This window comes from Perna viridis, chromosome 2, assembly GCF_037379345.1.
Source record: "Perna viridis isolate PV_CMFRI_1.1 ecotype Kerala chromosome 2, ASM3737934v1, whole genome shotgun sequence".
NCBI classification, from domain to species: Eukaryota; Metazoa; Mollusca; class Bivalvia; order Mytilida; family Mytilidae; genus Perna; species Perna viridis.
The window spans coordinates 55,401,730-55,424,081 of record NC_142446.1 but is presented as its reverse complement, the minus strand read 5'-3'; the positions used below and the strand labels follow the sequence as shown (position 1 = coordinate 55,424,081).

Sequence of the window (22,352 nt, the reverse complement as noted above, 5' to 3'; positions counted from 1 at the left end):
AAAAAATATTTTACTCAACTTTGAATGAGATCAAGTGAAGACGTATAAAAAATAATTACTAACAATTTTTATTATTTTTTTTTGTGTATATCAGATGGTTTTTATTTATTTTTATCTGTATGTTGCTGGGAGACTATTTCTTTGCTGAAAAGAAAAAAAAACCACACATTTAAAAAGTTCTATTCCAATTCATAAAAAAACTACACGCTTTCTCCGTGTTTGTGCGAAGGTACGCTGGTTTTTCGCCTTCTATTGGTAGAGACTATTCGGTTATAAATAAATTTAGACAAATATGGAATGCACATGTTTAAAACGTAAATAAAAATGTGCATTGCTTAAGGTAAATATACTTTTTAAAAAATTTGAGAAAAGAAGATAGAAATATATACCTATGAAGTAAAAAACACGAAAAAAGTTCAAAAGCAGCAGAAAATCCCAGAAGGCAGCTGCAGATATTCTAAACAAGTCTGCGATTCCCCATGCGTCTTGATAGCTTTTTTTCAAAGCGTCTTTCTCATGCTTACACAACCATAATGCCTTTGTATCAAGACAGCTTAACTTGAAAAAAACGCCACATATTAGCGGGAGAAGGAGTTTTGAGAGAACATACCCCAGAGATTGTTGGTCTTTCGTTGTAATTTCCCGTATAGTCTGTTTTTAAAACAAAACGTAAAAATAAGTAAAAGACGGAATCTATTACTAGGAGTTAAAATACCTGGTGGCCCAAGAATTTTAGTGGCAATGATGGTTTATCAACAAAGAAAGATTCTGTAAGTTAACTTATTTCTATTTATTTTTGCTTATTTCGTGAGCAAGAAAAAAAATCGCGAAAATAGATCGCTGTTAACATGTTCCTTTATTATGGAATACATGTTAGAGAGAGTGTTAGTCGCTGAAATAAACAGTCGCTAAATCAAACTGCTATCCGGAATCGCCAAATTAAGTATTGGCGAAAAAAAGTATTTTTATTTGTGTTAAATCTTTATTGTACGTATGCAGTAAATCAGTTTACTGTCATACAGGTTTTTAACAAAGTGTTTTTATTTCGTGGCCACTTAGGTATAAGTGTTTATGTATGTACCTTGAAAATTTCGTATTTCATGACATTAAAAAAAACACCCAAGAATCAAAATTTTCATGGTTGACAATGCAGATTCCGTCAGCATTAGCCGAATGCAGCATTTGATTATATGCCCTGTGTGTTAAATCTCACCTCGAGTTGTTGGTGGGTATTCACGGTTTGGGTCTGGAGTTTCACGATTTAGTTGGGTTGGTGCGGGTGTTTCTATATTAGGCATCGTAGGTGCGGGTGTCTCTATGTTTGGTGCTGGTGTTTCTATATTTGGCAATGTAGGAACAGGTGTTTCAATGAACTGCTCAATGGTTGTTACTAAAAGTCACAATTGTAAAAAAAAATATATATATATTTATTAGTTTGTTCATGTGACATTGCCACATTCCATCTGTTTACACACTGTCTTGATGTTTCTTGATACATAAAGCAAAAAAAAAAACCAAAAATATTCATGTTTCCTATTACACCATTTTTTGTATTATACTTTTTTATATTGATGCTATGGGAGCAACATTCTGAATTTAACCGTGCTTATTATAAAGTTACAAAAATTTAACTCAAGTACAACTATTTCAACTGAAAAATAGGGTAGACAGAGTAATAGGAAACATATATGAACCTTTTTTAATTTGGCCTAATTTATTAAAGAACCCGTATCATACTTATAACATCAATACCTATACAACATGTATATTTGTATGTGTTTTGACGAAACCAGATATGCATGTCATTATATCATAAATACTCCAGACCATACAGGTATATATGAACCGTATACATGCGTACAGTCCACACCACATACACATTATCCGTATGATCCGACGATGGGTTTGCGTATGTTCTTGACAATGTATATATTTTACATCATTTTCATCTAACTTTACCAAAAATATTTGCTGTTGTACATTACCTTCAAAATTATGAATTTTGAGTAAAGTATGTATCAAAAAATTCAGGATAAAAATACATTCATTAACAATTTTTAACGTTTACAGATCATTCAATGTGCGTGTGTAGCATACACTAGAAAACTGACTTCAGCTGTCGCACACCTTAATACTATCACTATTTTCATAAACCATATTGACATTGGCAGTCGCACAACTCAATATAGTTTCATTATTAAGTGTAATTATTTCATACTGATATCAATCTCTTATAAATAATTTTCGGTCAATTTCAGATGTATACGCCGACGACACACTATATGCATACGAGTATATGTGAGAAATACGATATCGTGCGGCTAAAACATGTAAAAGTATAGTCAAAACACCGGTATTGTCTGCAAGACAAATAATACAAATGGTCCTGCAATCACAAATTACTGTAACAGCACAAAACAGTTACTTTTTTACCTGTTGTTGGCACAGTCGTCGATAGCGTAGTTGTCGGTAAAGTCGTTTTTAATGCTGAAAAAATTACAAAAAAAAATGATATTAAACTATGATAAGTGAAAAAACCGAATGTATAGATTCTTTACTGTTATAGGAGAATTAAACAGACAACATAACCGTACTGGAAGTATTAAGTGTCAGTATCTGTAAGAATCAGGCAGTGGTAGAAACATGGTATGAAAAAACATCTGTTTGTTAGTGTAATTTGACTATTTGCACAATCAGAATCAAGGAAAACAGACAAGGCTGGACCATTGAGTTACAATTTCATTGAAATGCATTGAAAATGAACATTTCAAGGTCAGTTAACTTGGTCAAAAACCTTATTTTTCTCAGATTCTGCGTAAAGCTAGTTATTTAGAGTTCAATTAATGGTCTTTTCAAATAAAGAAAGCATCCTTGAGTGAAATCATATAGTCAGATCGGTGGGATTTTGACATGCATGTTTCTGATTTTTCCAATTTTGATTGATTCTTACAAACATTTACGCTTAATTGGTACACCGAAAGTGATTCGTAAATTACAGGAACAGACCACATTTCTGTAGTTTTGCAAAATAATTATCGACGAACTACCACCAAAACTGTTAAAAGGCTAAAAATAAAATGTTATCATCAAAACAAATATGGTAAAAAACTCATGTATAGTCTCCGATTTCTTTTTGGTTTATTTCCAAAAATTGCGATTTTTAAAAAAAATAAATTTAGATCATTTGCTAAAAGGAAGTAGACGTGTTGTTTTACTCACCATCACACGTGGCACTCTTCACCTCTTCCTGAATCTGCTGAAGAGCAATGAAGTTTTGAGCACTAAACACGTGCCTTGAGTCAGTGGCAATGGTGTTCAGCTCATTTTTGTCGATTCCACTGCCAACACCAATGGCAATTACCACAACATTTTCTTGTTTGAGTAGAGCTGCCTGTTGGGCTGTTAAATTTTTGTCCGTTGAAGCCCCGTCCGTCAGAACCACAACAAAATGTTTTGATGAATTTCTTGCGCCATGGGCTGGGGTAAGATGTTGCTGTCGAATCATCTGCAAAGCTTCACCCGTTGCTGTTGTTCCAGCTACATAGGTAGCTTTTTGAATAGCATTGAGCGTTGACTGTTTATCGTGGTATTGGTCCAGGAAGAACTCGTTATGGGCAGTGGATCCAAATGTAACTAAACCAAACTGTACATTGTTTGCCCCAACAGGTAGATCAGTGACAAATCTAGACATGAAGTTCAATTCATTTTGGAAATCAACTTGTGATTCACTTGTTGATGCATCTAAGGCAAATATGATATCAGCCCTATTTACGAATCCACAAGCTGAAATAAAATGAAGTTCAAATGACAGACTTAACACGGATAAAAAAATTTTCAGTCCCTAATTAGAAACACTGTTGCAATTATAAGTATTAAAGAGAAATTGCTCCTCTGTAAATAAGTAAACATTATAAACTATTCCTCTTTATAAGCAACTTCTGAAAGTGTGCTCTATCAAGTATTACTAACAAATTGTTTTTATTACAAATATAACGTGAATAGGAATGGTGTATATGTCAAAAGAGACAACCCACCGGGATGAAAATGTCAGCCTAAGGCCACCCAGTGGTCTTCAATAAATAATAGAAATGATTTAGTCTAAATAATGAAAATTTGGATTCCATCAAGAATTGATGAATTTAAAGTTGGTCAATTTCTACTGTAGTAAAAGTCTAGCTTTCTTTGTCACAATTCCGTCTACATATAGATAAAAGGCATTATGTCTGGATATTTTTTTCTAGTGAAGCGTAGGGATACATACACCCTACTAATTTTCCTCATTTGTGTCTTTTTCGGAATCAAATTAAGTCATTTTATATATTAGATAGTCCTGATTTACCGAATATTCCAAGTGTTAACATTTTCGATATTTCACACAGTGAAATAAATTCGGTAATTTCACTCTCGGGCTTTCTCCTGCCAAAACGTCACAACACGAATATCAATCAGCCGTTCACAAGATTTTAAATTCCTGTTGAAAATAGCAATGAATAAAGAAGGCAATCTATATAATGAATAATGGAGGAATAATCAAGGGAACCAAGATTCTAGTGGAAATAAAAAAAACGTAATCCTGGGACAAAGACCAGACATCGAAAACAGACAAACACAAAAGAGAACAAAAAGTAACTAAAATAATACATACAAAGTAGAAAAAAAGTAAATGAGCAACGCGGACTCCACTAATAACTGGGAGCATGGACCAGGTGCACTGGTAGGGAAAGTGCCCTCTGCTTTTCTAGGAACACCCGTCGAGTTGCTCGTAAAAAATTCAAGTCCGGGGTAGACGAAAGAGGAAAGGAAAACTATCACACGTTGAGCAAATCAGTTTTCATGGTGCAGATGGATACACCGTAACGATCCACGAGTTCATGATGACGGCCATAAAATTCCGTAGTGATGATTTTAGACTTATAGCAACATAACCTGTCATGGAGGAAATCTATACAATAAACAGGATTATCAATTTGGTTATCGTAACTTACAAAAATATGATCACTCGTTCCGTAAACTCTTTAATTCTAGGCGTTCTTCGGCACTCGTGATCATATTTTTCCAATTAAGTAGCAGTCTTTGTAAGAATCATGCAAAATCTGAAAAATGTGATACATCGCAAAAAGGCTACATATTTTTATTTTTGTAATGAAGTTGTCTTATGGGTCTATATTGTGAATTGTATTATTATTCATTCATATCTGCCTGCTCTTAGGAGATAATCAACATTAAAAAAACAATAGATTCTACTGTATTTGAGTGCCATTTACAGAGTTATCTCCCTTAACTTTGAATTCTACAGTGCATTCTATATAATTTTTATCTCCTATGAACATGGGCTGTATGAAAAACCGCATGCTACTTTCTGTTTACTATGACATTTTAAACAAAATATCAAAAATAAAAATATGTAGGCTTTCCAACCATGAATCACATTTTGCATGATTCTTGTGTGGAGTGCTAATTAATTATAATCTTATTACTTGAACATTTCTTGCGTAATTTTGATTATTTTATTGGAAAAACCTGCTTTAACCGAACCCCTTTTAAAATTGCTCCGGTTAAGACAGGCGTTCGGTTTACAAAGGTTAAAACAGAATTAAATTGATATAAGTGTCTAGTTTAGACAGTCTGAGGATTATTCGGGGTTCGGATTAGACAGGATTACTTGTATATAAATGTTAGGTGCATGCGTTTCATTATGGTGTTAAACATATGTTGTATTTTGAAAATAGTATTTTTGCTTAATTTAAGGTCAAAACCAAAAACTTGTTTCCTCTGCCCCTACCCACTCACTGAAATTAATCCCTACTCAAAAGTTTTATTGCATTTTCCTGCTTTTATTTTTTTTCTTCGCATCGATCGTATACCATGTACTTTTGAAAAAAAATCTTGTAGCCTATCTACCTACCTAATTCTATGAAGTAGGGTCGGGAGAGAGGAAACAAATAAATTTTAATATGGCCTAAGGCCAATTTCAATGAGGTTTACATCACTTACTATTGCAAGCAGCAAACGCGATCTCAGACCTTATAGCAGCTAACGAATCGAATCCAGCCACGGTAAACATATGTGCTCCATCAGAGGCAATGTGTAAAAGTTCAGTTTTATCTACAGATGATCCAATACCGATAGATATAACTTTTATTCCTGGAACATTTTTAAGTTTATTGGCCTCTAACACTGTATTGTAGGAAGAATAAGATTTTCCGTCGGTCAAAACAACGACAATTTTACTGGCACTAGGTCTACCACCGTGCGTAAATGCCGTTGTGCGAGCAAACTTAAGACCTTCATCAGTGTACGTCAAACCTCCATCTTGAGAAACGGCAGAAATGGCAGCAAGTAAACCCGTGGATGAGCTGTATTGGTTTAAGCGAATTTGTTCTTGGACGGAAGTAGAGAATGTGGCGACACCTACTTGGATGTTGTTAGGTCCAATTGTGTATTGTTTAGCAAAATCACGGACGAAATCTAACTGCTTTTTAAAGTTTGTTCTTGTAATACTTCCAGATGCATCAAGAAGAAAGAGGATATCGGCAGGATTTGAACCGCATTCTAAAAAAAATATACAGAAAGTGAGAAAAAGTAAAACAATAACTCATGTTGCGCTGGAGTTGCCATTTCAATTACAGCTAATTGAAATAGACTAGTTTCATTTTCAAAACTAATCTAGGTAGGTTACTGAGTACTTTAAATAGCTCTCTAGGTAGAGATCTGCCCTACATTATACCAATGTGTCCTACTTAACTTTCTCAGAACATCTGTATAATTTTTTTGACACTATCTTTTAAGTTTGAATAGCTGTCAACTAGAGAGCTATTGAAATTAATCACTAGCCTACATAAATTAGTATTGAAATTGGAACTGCTTTTTTTTTCAATTAGCTGTAATTCTTTCATAAATAATCAAGTTCTTATTCAGTTGCGCGCACATTATTATTTCGCCACGTTATTATCAGCTTGTACGGTCGAATTCTCCTTGTGTAGATGCAAACTTGAACACAAGAAATTGATGAGCATTGTTAAATATGATGGTGTAGAATGTTATTCATGGTTTCACATGTTTAATTATACACACAATTTTACGAGTTATGTAATATGTACATGTATGTAAGAAGCGGTCCATAAAGGAATAAGAAGTAATTTCGATATTACTTTAGGGTTTAGCATCCACATTAAATTGAATCTTATGTTAAGCACACACCAATAACAAAAAATGACAGTTAATTTTATGCTCCAAGCGTGAAAATATCATTTTGTAATTGGATTTGGAATAAAAATATCAGAAATTTTAACGAATTATCTAATTACATTGATCACAGAAGTACATCAATCATTGTACCCACCACATTGTGGGTCGCATTGAAGTTCATTCGTGAAATGAGAAATAGTCTTCATTGATACCCCTTCAAATATCAATTGGTAAGTGGGAGCAGTACGTTGGAGATTTAAATTTTATCTCGGTATGATGTTCATTTGGTTTGACAAGTATTTATTGGACGAGATAAATATACTTAATGAATGCGCAATACAAATGGACGAAATGATTATGGGGCGATTTGTTGAACACAATAAATTGGTCTAATGAACATGGTTCGATTCATTCACGAAATCGATAAATTAACTAGAAATTTTACCTGGGTCAACTGTAGGTGGAGGAGTTGGAGCTGAAATAAAATGATTTTGTTTAGATGAATTTGCGCAACTTATGTAATAAAACTTTCTGACATTCATTATCAACAATTTTATTCTTCTGAAAGTCTATTTCTATGTACACAATCAGTAAATCAACATTTTGTAACCATCGTGACTTCCCTTTGTCTTCAGCATTGCTTTTTATTACAATGTGAAAGTAAGGAATGACTTGATATAACGGTGGTAAATGTGTACCACTGAGGTAAGTTAAAATCGTTCTTGTGACAAGACAAATCTATCAGAAATAACAAAGTACACAGTGGCGGATCCAGAAATTCCGAAAGGGGGAGGGGCGCTGCAGTGATTTCCAGTTTTTCTATACAATTAACATATTTTTTTCGAACATAAAGGGATGACACAACCACCAGAAGGTCCTGTGGATCCGCCTATGGTACCTATATCAACAATGCTTACGAGCACATGCTTCCTGGTTTAGTTCTCGTTGAATTCCATCCAAAGCGTCAAAATTCGAGACTTGAAATACGTGATGCGCACTATCAGCGATTTTCTGAAGTTCATTTGTATTTACATTGTTCCCAATTCCTATGGCATAGACTTGTGCACCCATGTCGTGTAGACGTTTTGCTTGGTATACAGTATCAGTTGGACTTGAGGACTGTCCGTCTGTGAGAACAATTACTATCTGTTTCGCCTTTGGTCTGTGATTGTGGCTGTAGCCACTTAAGTGGAAAAGTCTGACATACTGCAGCCCTTTATTCGTGTAAGTTGCCCCCGACTGGTATGGCACAGAATCCAAAGCTTTCAACATCGAAGCTTGGTCAGGGTGGGAATCATAGTAAAATATGTTATGAGCACTTGAACTGAAGGTGACAAGGCCAACTTGGACGTTGTTAGGACCGATCTGGTATCGTTTGACAAATTCTTTCACAAAGTCGACTTGTTTATGAAAATTAGCACTACCCTCACTTGAAGAAGCATCGAGAACAAAAACAACATCTGCAATTGAGTCTCCACAAACTAAAATAAAAACGTTTTTTTTCCTATTAAGACAGTTACTTTTGTTCAATAATCTCCCCCAAAAATATCACATTTCCTCAATGTGAAAAACAATACATTTCTTTGGAAATTCTCGCTTGCGCCCAGTTTCATTCTTCGCTTTATTGTAAGTTTTGTAAAAAAAAACAATCATTTTCTGCATAATGAAAACATCGTACATTTAAACAGTTTTTAAATAGCCCTTCGTGAGGTCATTGTAATCTGGGAAATGGCCAAGGTCCGCTGAGAGAAAATTTACATTTGCTGCCGCAACCCCCCCCTAAAACAAACAAACAAACAAACAAAAAACAAAAAACAAAAAACAAAAACAAAATACTTACGCGATAAAGGCTTTTCGTCTGAAAAAGAAAGTGAACCGAGTGAGTCTATACAAAGAATATATAGGTTACTTATAATAAATGATAATACACACAAGCAAAACAAAAATAAAACAAAAAAAACATGACAACACTATTTTAGCTCACGTGCTCAGAAAGTCGCGAACAGCATGTCTTGATAACAATTTTCAGAAAGACTTTAGACGAGAAAACTTTGAATTTTGCCATTATTAAGCGGCGATCTTGAAACGGAGGACGTAATTTTTTTCGCAGACACATTTTTTGCCATCTCAATGTTTTCATTGATTATATTTGTGCGGTTCCGATTGCATTGATTTTTTTTATGAACTCAAAACCTTTAAGCACAGTTGGACCATATGGTTCACGGCCTCATAAAGGGAGAGACAGGCAAAAATTTCAATTTATTATGCAGTAAACACACAAACAAAACAAACCGTATCTCCAGCGCATATATACTTGCTACTTCAAAGCCTTTTCACCCCTGCCAAATTCTAGTATGAAAACCAGTCTCTTTTTGCCAATTAGTATGTATTGTAATTTGGAAAGTGCTTCAAAGAATTGTAATGAATTATTCTTTTTGTACACAGAATTGAATTATGTCATAACAAAATCATTTTGTCGTATAAAACTATGTTGTACAGACTTGTTTTATGATCACTTCAATTTTGTTATGACTAAATTCATTTTTGTTGAAATAGTCCTTGTTTTTTTAAATTATTTTTTCATTGTATTGGACCAGGTGTTTTTTTTTTTTTTATTTTATTTTATTTTTATTTTATTTGTTAATTTTTCAATGTTCTGTTGTTTTCCTTTTTCTTTTTTTCTTCTTCATCGTCTAGTAAAATCTAATTCAGAATTGTCTTTTTTAATATTCATAATGATTTTATGCGTGCCCTTAATGTTCTAATGTTCTTATATATGCATTGTGTATTATTGATGGGAGAAGATTTCATAAGTTGGTAAAACTTGTGTCCTATCCCTTTTGTAGATTTAACAAATAAAATTGTTGTAAACTATGCTAAATTAAAAAAATATACCTTAACTTTGAATTATTTCTACTAAATTTTACATTTTCTGTTTAATTTCATTTGATATTCATACATGAAATACATTAAATACATAAAATACGTGTCTATATATTTATTGTCTTGCAAGACAAAAAAAATCGACCTAGATAAATTGGTATGCATGTGACTACTGGTGACCTTAATTCGCGCATGTGCTGTGAGGCTCGCTTCTTTAATAACAAAACTGATTGCAAAACGAAAATGATTATTCAACGGCAAGGAAGACGGACGGACTCAAACCGCAAAAGACGAAAGTTCGAATATAACGCAAGGATCCTTTTAAAAGTTACGTATTGTGATATAATGTGGCTCAAATATGGTCATTATTTATTTGAAAACTAATCAAGAAAAAGATGAAATGAAAACAAGACACGTGCTTACCTGTGTATCCGTTATTGTTATTTTTTAAAACTATTTTTAACCCTGGTTAATGCACTGTCGGCAATCTTCGGAAGTAATGGCGAAAAAATAATTAGACCAGAGCTATCGATCTTCTCTGATGAAAAAAAAAGGTTGTTTTCATAATATTCTGTAGGTATTATCGACATTTATTGCCTCAACTGCATTACTACAAACTTATTTCATTGAATCAGCAAAATTCAGTAGAATCGAATCCGAACAAATTTGACAGCTAATGCAGCTTTAACTTATTCGCATACAAAATTGACTTTTGATATCCGATATGGAATTTAAATGACAAAGTAAAAATAATGATTAAAGTAGTTAGCATTTTGTGATTTTGTAATTAAAATTAATTTTTGTGGAGACAGAAGTGAAAACTTAACAAATAAAGTCAATTTTGTGTCACAAAAGTCAATTATGTATGCAAATTTACAGAATCCTTTGGATATGCAAACAAAATTGACTTTTGTGACACGAAAGTGAATTTTGTGTTAAGATGCATGCATAAGTGACTTAGTTATGACAGAATTGTAAACACAAAATTGAATTTTGTGACAAAATTTAATTTTGTCATAATATTTTTCAGTTTTGTATGCAAATTATTTCACGGAATCCAAACTAAACTAATTTGCATATAAAATTTGACTTTTGTTACCTAATATACATATTAGGGAACAAAAGTAAAGTCTGTGATACAAATATGAATTTTGTCATGGCAAAAGTAACTTTTGTCCACTGAAAGATTACTTTGTAAGACAAAATTAAAATTTGTAGTATGTTATAAATTTTGTTAATCTGAACTTATTTTTTTGTAACAAAACACACTTTTGTCTGTACAAAATTGAATTTTGAGTACAAAACCACAAGAGTCCCATCCGTCGCCCCGTACACAGAAGGTAACGGTTCGTATTCAATTTCCTCCGCAGAACTATGACCGTTTCACGATTCATCACCCTTTTCTCCGCTTTAATAAAAGCTAATATACCCTATGTGCTTGAGAAGGCAACAATATGATACATATTCAGAAAGCGGTAAGTAGATCTGCAAAGGATGTTGAAAAAAACAAAAACAAAAACAAAAACAAAACCCCACAAAATCACAGGACATGGAAAAACCTTTCATATGCAATAAGGATAAATTTGCAATTAAAAAATAAGTCAGTTTTTCAACAACAGATTATCATGAAAGAAATGAATTATCTACCTTTGCATGTTTGTTTTTCAAGTTCCAAAGCTATGTCTTTTAAAGCAGTGAAGTTGGCAACCGTAAAAGCATGGCTATTATCAGAGGCAATTGTCTTCAGCTCATCATTGTTTACGGAGCTCCCAATACCGATCGAGATTACTTTAATATTAGTGTGATGAATCTTTCCGGCCTGAATAGCGGTGTCTGGTGGCGAACTTGACTGTCCATCGGTGAGGACAATGAGAACTTTCGGTACACCATCACGAGCTCCATGAGCTTTTGTAAAAGTGTTATTCCGAATAAAATAAAGTGCTTCTGCTGTGTTTGTCCCTCCTTGTAGATACTGAACGTTTTGTATAGCGTTCAAAACGTCACTTGTATTTGAATATGTGTTTAACCAAAATTCGTTTTGAGTTTTGGATGCGAATGTTACAAGGCCAACCTGAACAGCATCTGGACCAATGAAAAACCTAGAACTAAAGTTTCCAACAAATTCCAATTGTGTCTGGAAATTACTAGCTCCCTCGCTGCCGGATGCGTCCAACAGAAACACGATATCAGCTTTAACACCACGACACTCTGGGAAAACAATGATAAAGTAAGTATATTTGACAATCAAAATTTCCACACAATTTGCACAACTACATATGGTGTTATTCCCATATACCAAGTTTCATGAAATTCAGTTAAGTAGTTTATGAGAAGTTGCAATGACGATTGATTTTTTTTTGTAAATTTCTAAGTTCTAAAGAGCATAACTCCTAGCCTAGATCTGCTTCCGCCTTTGGCGACGCTGGTAAAAATAAGTCTGAAAAGCTAGTTTGATTAATTTAAAGGTCTTACCGTTTGTTTTACATGCTGTCTTTTCTAGCTCGGTTTGTAAGGTAGAAAGGGCATCAAAATTAGCAACCTGGAAGACGTGATAGCTGTCGGTAGCTATTTGGTTCAACTCATTTGTATTAGCACCGCTACCTACTCCTATAGCAATTACTTCAGGACCTGCTTTATGGAGATTCTCGGCGGCAGTTAATGTTTTCGGTGGAAAGGTTGACTGGCCGTCAGTGAGAAAAATGACGATCTGTGCAGCATCTTGACGTCCCCCATTTGACAAAGAAAAGCTGTCATTTGCAACTTGGTTTAATGCTAAATGAGTATTTGTGTTTCCTGTGTGATATCGTATTTTAGATATTCCAGAAATGACTCCATTTTTCGTTGGATATTGGTTTAGTTTAAATTCTTTATAAACTCTGTCGGAAAATGACAATACGGAGAACTGGGTAGCCTGTGGTCCGACGTCGAATTGTTTAACGGTGTTCTTTACGAACTCTAACTGCTTCTGATAATCTAAGGATCCTATACTACTAGATGCGTCAAGTACAAATACTATATCTGCTTTTTTCTTTGCACAAACTGAAATAAAATCGTATTAATGATAGGATTTTACTACGTTGACATTAATAGAATTACTGCATATTAAAATGGTGCATAAAAATAGATATGATTCGCCCATATCCCCTTTTTGGTCTTGAAAGTCCCAAAAGGTGGATATGAAGTTCCTAAACCATCTCAAAATAAAAGAGTAAATAAGGGAACCAAGATTCTAGCGGAAATCAAACAAATGTAATCCAGGAACAAAGACCAGTCATGGAAAACAAACAAACACAACAAAGAACATAAAATAAACAAAATAATACATACAATTTAAATGAGCATAAGGAGCTCTTTTTTTTGTAATGGCAAACACTGTACCAAAAATTAATTATAAATTTTTCGATGCGATTTTGATTTATCAAATAACTAGAAAACGAACGGACAGACGGCAGAATAGAGAGTGATAGCAACTAAAAAGTACAAAATACTATCAGAACAATTGAAAATAGTTTGGAAGTGTCCGTTTGTTCCAGATCTTTCTATACTGGAGAGGGATTTGATGACGAGCGTAATTATGGTCATAATTTCTAAAAAAAAAATACGACTCTTAACAAGAATCGATTTGATTTAAAGCAGTTTCTCACGAGTCGAGGCTGAAAGTTGATGACCGTGATATTGGGATGAAGTTGAAATTGATACCCGTTGATATAAAGCATTAGTCGATCATAAGTTTTTACTTTTCAATGATATATTGAGGAAACAAAAGTACCGTTTAAAAAGCGCGATAATATTTATTGCAATTTGTGTGTGTGTGTGTGTGTGTGTGTGTGTGTTTTTTTTCTTTTTAATTTCATACACATTTGATAACCAATAACATTTATAAGATGAAGAAAACGCGAAATGGAATTATATATGCTTGAACTGTACCGAAATCAAAATGTGCCAATTTGTTTGTTAGTTGAGATGTCGACAAGAATTTTTTGTAATTTCTTTTCGTTCGTCTGGCAGATTTTTTTTTCATCGGGGATAAGAAATTTGACATCTCCGCCATATTTCACTGAATCGCTGGTATATAACTAAAAAGCCATTAAAAAGTGTGTGCTCAAATGATTTCGCTCTAAGGCCAACCGATATGCAGAATCAATGCAAAAAGTGCGCCTACCTATAGAAGGTGGCTGACATGCAGCCTGTCGCAGTTGTGTTTCAATTGTTCTCAAAGCATCGAAATTGGCGACCTTAAATGCGTGTTGTTTATCGCTGGCAATGGTTTCAAGCTCCTGGGCTCCTATACCACTTCCTATACCAATAGAAATGACTTGTGCGCCAGCAAGATGCAGGTCTTCTGCTGCCGTTTTGGTTTTGGCGGGACTTGTCGATTGGCCATCAGTCAGTACAATGACTATCTTCTCGGCGTCTGGTCGTCCACCGTTTACGGGAAGGAAGGAGTTCTGCCTAACGAAATCTAAAGCCAGATGTGTATTTGTTGTTCCATGAGTATATGTCACGTGACTCAATGCATTTCTAAGGCTGTAACTACTTTGGTATTCATTTAACCAGAACTCATTTTTGACGCTTGTAGAAAAAGTCACGACACTAAATTGGGTTAACCTTGAACTTACAGAAAACTTGCCCACAAAGTCTCTCACAAAGTTGATTTGTTTTTGAAAGTTAGTATTACCCTCACTACTGGAAGCATCCAAGACAAATACTATGTCAGCTTTTGTCGGACAGTCTGAAATTGGAAACTTATAATTTAGTAAGGTTCTTAATGGCTCATGGGAATACTGTAAAGAAGATCACAGTTGCTTGATTCGAAATTACAGCATGTAAAGCGAAAATGCTAGGTTTGTAGCCTTAAACAGATACGGAACAAAGTTCACATTTTATGGCAATTTTTAAAATAAAATCAAAAGATCATTGACCTCCCTTGTTCTGATTCCTCTACTCGGCACCAAAATATACAGGTAAAAAATGTAAAAATAGGATATGGTACCATTGCCAATGAGACAGTCATCCACCAAATCCCAAGCAACAAACAATTAAACTTCTTCAATGATGGGCAAAACCTATACCATAAAGCAATCTTTAGAAGGTCCCAATATAAATATTGAAACTATTCACGAAAGACGAAAACCGACCTAATCTACTATTTCTAACACTGAATACTTCAGGTAAGAACCAAGAGATTTTGAAAAGGTGGATTCTAGGCTATCATTTGCTCATTATCACCAAATTTTGGCACTATATTAACACAATTTTCAGGCATAAGGAGAAGGGGTTATTCTAACCCCCCAGAAAATCCGTGGTTTGTAACCCTCACTACTATACTTACTTACACTGAATACTTCAGGTAAGAACCAAGAGATTTTGAAAAGGTGGATTCTAGGCTATCATTTGCTCATTATCACCAAATTTTGGCACTATATTAACACAATTTTCAGGCATAAGGAGAAGGGGTTATTCTAACCCCCCAGAAAATCCGTGGTTTGTAACCCTCACTACTATACTTACTTGAAGATGATGAAAATTGCCCCAACCCATGTATAACACATAAAGAGAAAAGTACACACAGTGTCGGCAGAACGTGCATTGTATGGTATTGTCCTATCTAGTATAATGTAGTAAAGTAGCCGGAAAGATAAGAGCTAAATGTGACCACAGAGACCTCCTGATCATTATAATAGTACCTGTACGTAGATCTGTACGTTCCCATATCAGTTAGACCAAACAGGTAATGACAGGAACATGTATCCTTTGACGGTCACAATATAGAACGGTCTATGTATCTTTATCATTTCTTATAACGATTTCGAAGATCCGGTTTCTGTTTGCACACTACATGGAAATTTTGGGTTCTGACCCAGAGACGGATTCAGAGATTTCGAAAAGGGGCGGGGTGGAAAAGCGGAGAGTTTCAGAATAAAGGGAGTGTGAATTGATGCAACTTTGATGCCGTAAACTAATAAAAGCCATTAGTTCAATATTGAAATTCATATAAAAAGGGAAAATTGAAATTACGATTTGAATATTCCCATCCTTAAGATGACAGATTTCCGTTAAAATATGCATAGAAAGTGCCAAGAACAGAGCGTTCAAAAGTGGAAAAGAAACATTGATTGATAAGCTGGATTTTTGTTTTAATTCTGCAAATTAGACTTTGAAATAGGATTTTAATAACAATGTAACATAACGTATTCACAAATTTGTTTATTGCATTATTAAAACACAACGTGAAAGACTTGGTTATCATTTTAACAATTTTTAATAAAGCACGCTTTACTGGATAACGCTTGAACTAAATGTGATTAGTCAAATTAAACCCTCAAAATGGTGGCTTTTTCATACCATGCTTCACCCACTGATTTCCACATCATGTTCTAGCGTACATATGTTCTGCACTGAAAAAATGACGTAAATACAAATGAACTTAAATTGTTTTTTTCTTGTCCTGAATTAAAAAAATAATATTCGATTTACATTACCGATGAGCCTCCTTTTCGTTTGTAAGTGGAAAACATTCATAATTTGAAGTTTGTGGTGTTTGAGGGAATGTTATGTGTTAGATCAAAACATCGTTTTCATTTTTACTTGTAAAATGTAAGTTTATATTGTATACGATAATGTCAAAGGCCTGCGGTGAAGAAAGAATATTAGAAAAATACAAGAATGAAAATTTATGTAATCTTTACATTATTATCAATAAATTTCAAATTATATATGGCGATCACGACATGTGAGTTGATGTACTGGACCTTTAAATTTTTGGTAATTGGACTGCATTATATCGGTTTGCTGGCAACTCACCTGTACCGGACCATTGAGTTTCTGGTAATCTGACTGCAACATGCCTGTATATGACATTTTATCGGATTGCTAGCTTTCCGACGGAAATTGACATGTTCCAGGCTTTCTGTCTGATTGTGGCGCTCCGACGGCAACTCAATTGTACTTGACCTTTCGTTGGATTTCTAGAACTCTGGCGGCAACCCACCTGTAACGGACCTTATATGGGAATTCTAGTACTCCGACGGCAACTCACCTGTGATGGACCTTATTTCTGATTGCTGATACTCCGACGACTACTCTCATAGTTGTTAATATCTTAACCGTTTTTACTTCATGACCACAATTGCGGAATTATTTTTCGATACTAAAAATGTATCAAACACTCATTGTCTACTACTAGCCAAAAATAATGGTACATACTTCAATTATACAATAAACATTTACACAACAAATATTGCATATATGGGGACAAATTCAACTGTTTGATGTATTGTCTAACAATGATACAGTATTGATATTCAGAGGCAGATCCAGAGATTTGAAAAAAAAAATGGTCAAGAGAATTTCCAAGCTCCGGTTTGCTCAAATTTTGCACGAAATCGACAAAATCTTCCATTATAGAACGGGGTGAGGATCTGATGTTCTAACACCCAGACCCCACCCGTGAACCGTCACTGACATTATCTATATAATACTAGTAGGTTTATTGGCCACAAATAGGAATTTTTTTTATGGCTAGCAAATTTCTATACTCGAATTCACCTCAGCCTGTTTGCAGTTTTTTAGATTAATTTTTTTATTACTCAAAAATTCCTTTAAAAAACTTGCCATTTTATTTATGTCGTTCTGTACTACAATTCTCATACAATTATTTCTCGTTCTTACGTCCGAGATTGAAAAAATCAAAATTTATTTTTCCTACCAGAATTTTGCACTGAACGTATTGTTTATCCGCCATCTTGTTTCTATGGATATTTTGAAATGTTCCTTATTATCTCACAATTGGAGAGCTGAAATACCATGATTTCCCACCATATTTCTGGTTCCATGCTAATTCAATACTTTTTGTGGTAAGTCTCATATTAAGTACCAGTTGTAGCACTTTCATTCGCAACTTCTGCTTTTTTCTTTTACTGAAGGTAAAGAGCAGTGTAGTTGGGGGTTTATCACATTTTTCAGATTTTGAATGATTTTTACAAAGAGAGCTACTTAAAAAAATAGTAATTTCGTACTCTTCCAATATTTTTTCTACGCACTTATAATGACAATTCCAGTTGAGATTTCAAGGACTAAATATGGTAATGCAGTTAACGAGTTAACTTCTTATTTTTTAAACATGATAACACTACACCAGAATTCTTGTTCAGTTTTCAACTGTCACACTTTGTGAATCAATCACGACTTGTAATCATGATGCAGAGAAAATGACATTTGATAGCTCAAAAACCGACACACTGAAAACTTGCTTAGAAGTGAAAAAAAGTGGTTGTTTATTTTGCCTTCCAAAAAAAAAAAAAAAAAAAAAAAAGAAAGAAAAAAAGAAAAAAAAAGACATACATCAGCCACTGGCCAATCACTCATAACCTCTTCTAATTATACCGTTCATCGCGTGCAAACTTCGACCCATCTCAATTCTCGAGCTAGAAACAGACAAGACAATACTTTATTTAAACCTCAGACACAGAGGTGTACAAGGGGACATGATATAAACGCAAACATCACATTATAGCATACAAAGCAACACATACCGTATAAGTCCATACAAGATATAAATACATTTACACATACATGTATATTTAAGTCAAAATACAGGGAGAATACAACGCAGTATACCTATAATAAGTACGATATATAGGGGTACTAAACCACATAATTTTAAAGCATTTACATAAATAGTATACACTGGATGAGATAATTTATAAAGTACGAATAAGAATTTTTAAAAACTTGCAAGATTTCTGTAAAGTTCAACATGGCAAAACATTAACAGCTTTTTTAATTTGTGATCCCTTGGATTTACAAAGTAGTATTGAGGAATATATTTTTACGGAATTTCTTTAAATCTGGATTATTACAAACAAAAAGATAATGAAATTCATCCCGAAGACCGTTTTCACGAAGATGACAAATTCGCTCTTCTTTTGGAGTATTTGTCCACCTCCCCGTTTCAATGGGAATCTTTAAATTAGAGCATCTCAGTTTTGCTATATATAACCTATCGCTCTGTTTCAACTTTAGTAAATATTTTTCTAAACCAAACTCGGTTTTGTATTCTGAATAGAAAAGACCTCTAGATGAATTGCTCATTTGGGCAAACCACTGTTGGATAAATTGATCATGTAATTGTTGTGTAATTAATTTTTTCAAAGCCAATCTCTGCATTGGAATCTGACCTTCCCAAATAATACTCAAGCCATTTTCGTCAAGTATTGACTTAACATAAGAAATCCATTTAAATTTCTGCGGAGATTCTAAATGCAGTGCTAGCATTGTTCTGTACATAATAGACGATAATTTAGTATTTTCTAGTAATAAACTATTCCAGAATAGGACCATCTTACGTTTTATTATGGTCTCCATAGAGAACCTACCTAATTCACCATACACCATATAATTTGGTGTACTGGATCGATCTTTTAACATGTTTTTACAAAACTGAAGATGCATCTTTTCTATTGCGTCTTTATTTTCAAATCCACACACTTCAGAAGCATACATTAAGATGGGACTTACGAGTGAGTCAAATAGTTTTAACTGTAAAACAGTTGGGATACAAATATTCTTAATTTTATGATAAAGTGCAAATAAAGCTTTCTGAGCTTGATCAACAAGTTTTTTTTCTAGCATTACAGAAACTGCCATTAAAATTGAATAATATCCCAAGGTAAGAATAAGCATCAACAATTTCAATATTTTCTCCATACAATTTGAAATTCTGGTTTTGTCTTATTTTCTTCTTACTGAAAATGACCACTTTAATTTTATTTGTATTTACTTTTAGTTTCCAATTGTCACAGTAATTTAAGAATTGTGTAAGAGCTTCTTGCAAACCTTCTGGGGATTCAGAGAGCAGGGCTGTGTCATCAGCATATAAAATTAAGAACAATTTTAGATATATATGTAATGATTCTTGACATAAATCTGAGATTTTCCCAAGACATTCTACATTATTTTCCGAGAAAAAATTCTCCAGATCATTGAGAAATATTGAGAAAAGAAAGGGAGATAAATTTTCTCCCTGTTTCACTCCAATATGAGATATAAAAAATTGTGAAAAATCATTTCCCCTTTTAATACATGTTTTGATGTTTTGATACATATGATAAATTACAGTAAAATTTTACCTTTAATGTTTGATTTTTGCATTTTTTGCCATAGTCCTGATCTCCAAACGGTGTCAAACGCACTTTTAAAATCTACAAAAGTGCAGTACAGTTTTTTACCAAGGGAAAAATACATAGTTATTAGAGAATACAATACAAATATATTATCTACTGTAGAAAAACCCCTACGAAATCCTGCTTGTGACATTGTAATTAAATTAACATGTTCAGCGTACATATTCAATCTATTATTCAAAACAGCGGAAAAGGTTTTACTAAAACAGGAATTCAAGGTAATTCCTCTGTACATTTCCGGATCCGCCCTTGAGCCTTTATTTTTAAAAATAGTAATCATTATTCCAGTGGACCAACTATCAGGAATAATTCCAGTTTCAAAAATTAAATTAAAAAGCTTTATGTAAACAAGCATCAGATCATTTAAAGTTTTTTTGATATATTCATTTAAGATTCCATCACTACCAAAAGCCTGACCATTTTTCAAATTTGAGACAACTTTTTTTATTTCATCTTCCGTAATTGGTCCATTTAAAAATGATTCAACCTCATCAGATATATTATCAAAATTAAAATCCGGTTCCTGGTCATTTTCGATATTGTCATTTTCATTTAATGCTTTAAAATGATCATATAATGTCTGAAGAGATATATCATCATTATCATTTTGTTTTTTGTTTTGATTAAGTTTATTCAAAATTTTCCAAAGTCCCTTCGAATCTTTTTTAGACATATCCCGTAACTCGTCCGCAGCTTTTTGTTGGTAGTTTTCAAATGCTTCATTTAGAGTATTTTTGTGTTCTTTACTAGCAAGCCTCATTTTTCGTCTATTTTCAGCATTTTTCAAAAAGCTATATCTTTTACGTGCTTTATGAATTTTTTCCTGCTATTTGAACACTTTCTATTATACCAAGGTTTTGAATCTTTATGTTTATAATAGTTTTCACGAAATTTTCCTTTACCGAAAGTTTTTTTCGCTGCATCTGTGAAAATATTATTTATATCTGAAACAATATTATTCATTTCAATTTGTGTAACATTATTGGCAGAAATTGCATTTAATTTGTTCAACACACTCTCCATGTTACCGTTAGAAGAAGTTTCGTTTTGATCCACGGGTCAAACATGGAAAATCCTATGCATAATAAATTGTTACCGACTTTCCCATAAGCGCTGACAGGGTGACTGAACTCTACCGAACCATAGCGGACAGGAAGGAACAGCGTATAGACATTGAATAAGGAACGAAGAAGCAAATGCAATGCACATGTCAAGGCATGGAGAGCATGTGCACTAACAAAGTTATTTTACTTTAATTTACCCACAAAAAACTCCGAAACAAAAAATATAAAAAACAAAAAATAAAGAATTCCAAATAGGTGACAGATAACTAAAGAAAAAAAGGAACGCGCGTGCACATGTAAGTATCGAACAAGAAAAAAATAGCACATGAATGGCGAATATCGGAATTCGATGGAAGCTGGCAGATAATTGAAACCCCCACTTAATGAGTGGGTGGTCTGTTGGAATCACCTTGTCTGTCCTTCAATCCGCTATTCAGTCCGTCAATCGGACTTTTGTCATAAGTATCTCGACTCCAAATGGATGGATTGATTTCAAATGTGGCATGTGGCTTAATAAAAAAAGGGCATACACTGTAAGCGATTTTGGTTGCTGTTCGATGTAAACTGCCTGTACGAGTTGGGATAACGCGCAACTTCATTTTTAAATCGTTATAAAAGTATTATTTTCCAACCAAGAATTTTGATGAGTAAATCATATCTAGATAGGAGAAACTCTTATTTTGATCGAATTTTTGTTGGTTCAAAACACTCTTAATAATTACATTCCTCTCAGTGACATCAACTTTCAAAACGAACGTGTACAATTCTGCGGAGAAAACTCATAATTAAGGATCTAAAGTAGTTCGTTTAAATTCAGGATTGTATAATAAATGGCATGTAAAGTAATAATTTCAGTGGAAATGAAGCCATCAAAAAGCAAATTCTTCACAAGCATGAGTGAATAGACTATTAAGAAACTTTTATGTATGCATGAATCATCTTAGGAGTTAACTAAGGATGGTCTACGGTCTTGAACATCTTTTAAAAACCAAGAACAGCTTTAATAATGCAAATATCCACAACAGTAACTACG

General features: G+C 33.7%; 1 protein-coding gene across 2 annotated transcripts; it reads right to left on the bottom strand.

The window, feature by feature from the left end:
- Window positions 1-65: 65 nt before the first annotated feature.
- Window positions 66-15,741, bottom strand: LOC148626113 (collagen alpha-4(VI) chain-like). Of its 2 annotated transcripts, XM_088569740.1 has the most exons (13): window positions 15,583-15,741; window positions 14,234-14,803; window positions 12,544-13,110; window positions 11,719-12,279; window positions 9,029-9,046; window positions 8,106-8,669; window positions 7,634-7,663; window positions 5,995-6,552; window positions 3,220-3,783; window positions 2,434-2,487; window positions 1,214-1,390; window positions 611-651; window positions 66-144 (listed from the first exon to the last, which is right to left on the bottom strand). In XM_088569740.1, exons 1-13 carry the CDS (start codon window positions 15,659-15,661, stop codon window positions 112-114), a joined length of 3,816 nt encoding a protein of 1,271 aa, XP_088425866.1. In that variant the 5' UTR covers window positions 15,662-15,741; the 3' UTR covers window positions 66-111. The 2 variants fall into 2 exon arrangements, with proteins under 2 accessions (XP_088425866.1, XP_088425867.1); XM_088569741.1 differs by lacking the exon at window positions 611-651.
- Between the last annotated feature and the right edge of the window lie 6,611 nt (window positions 15,742-22,352).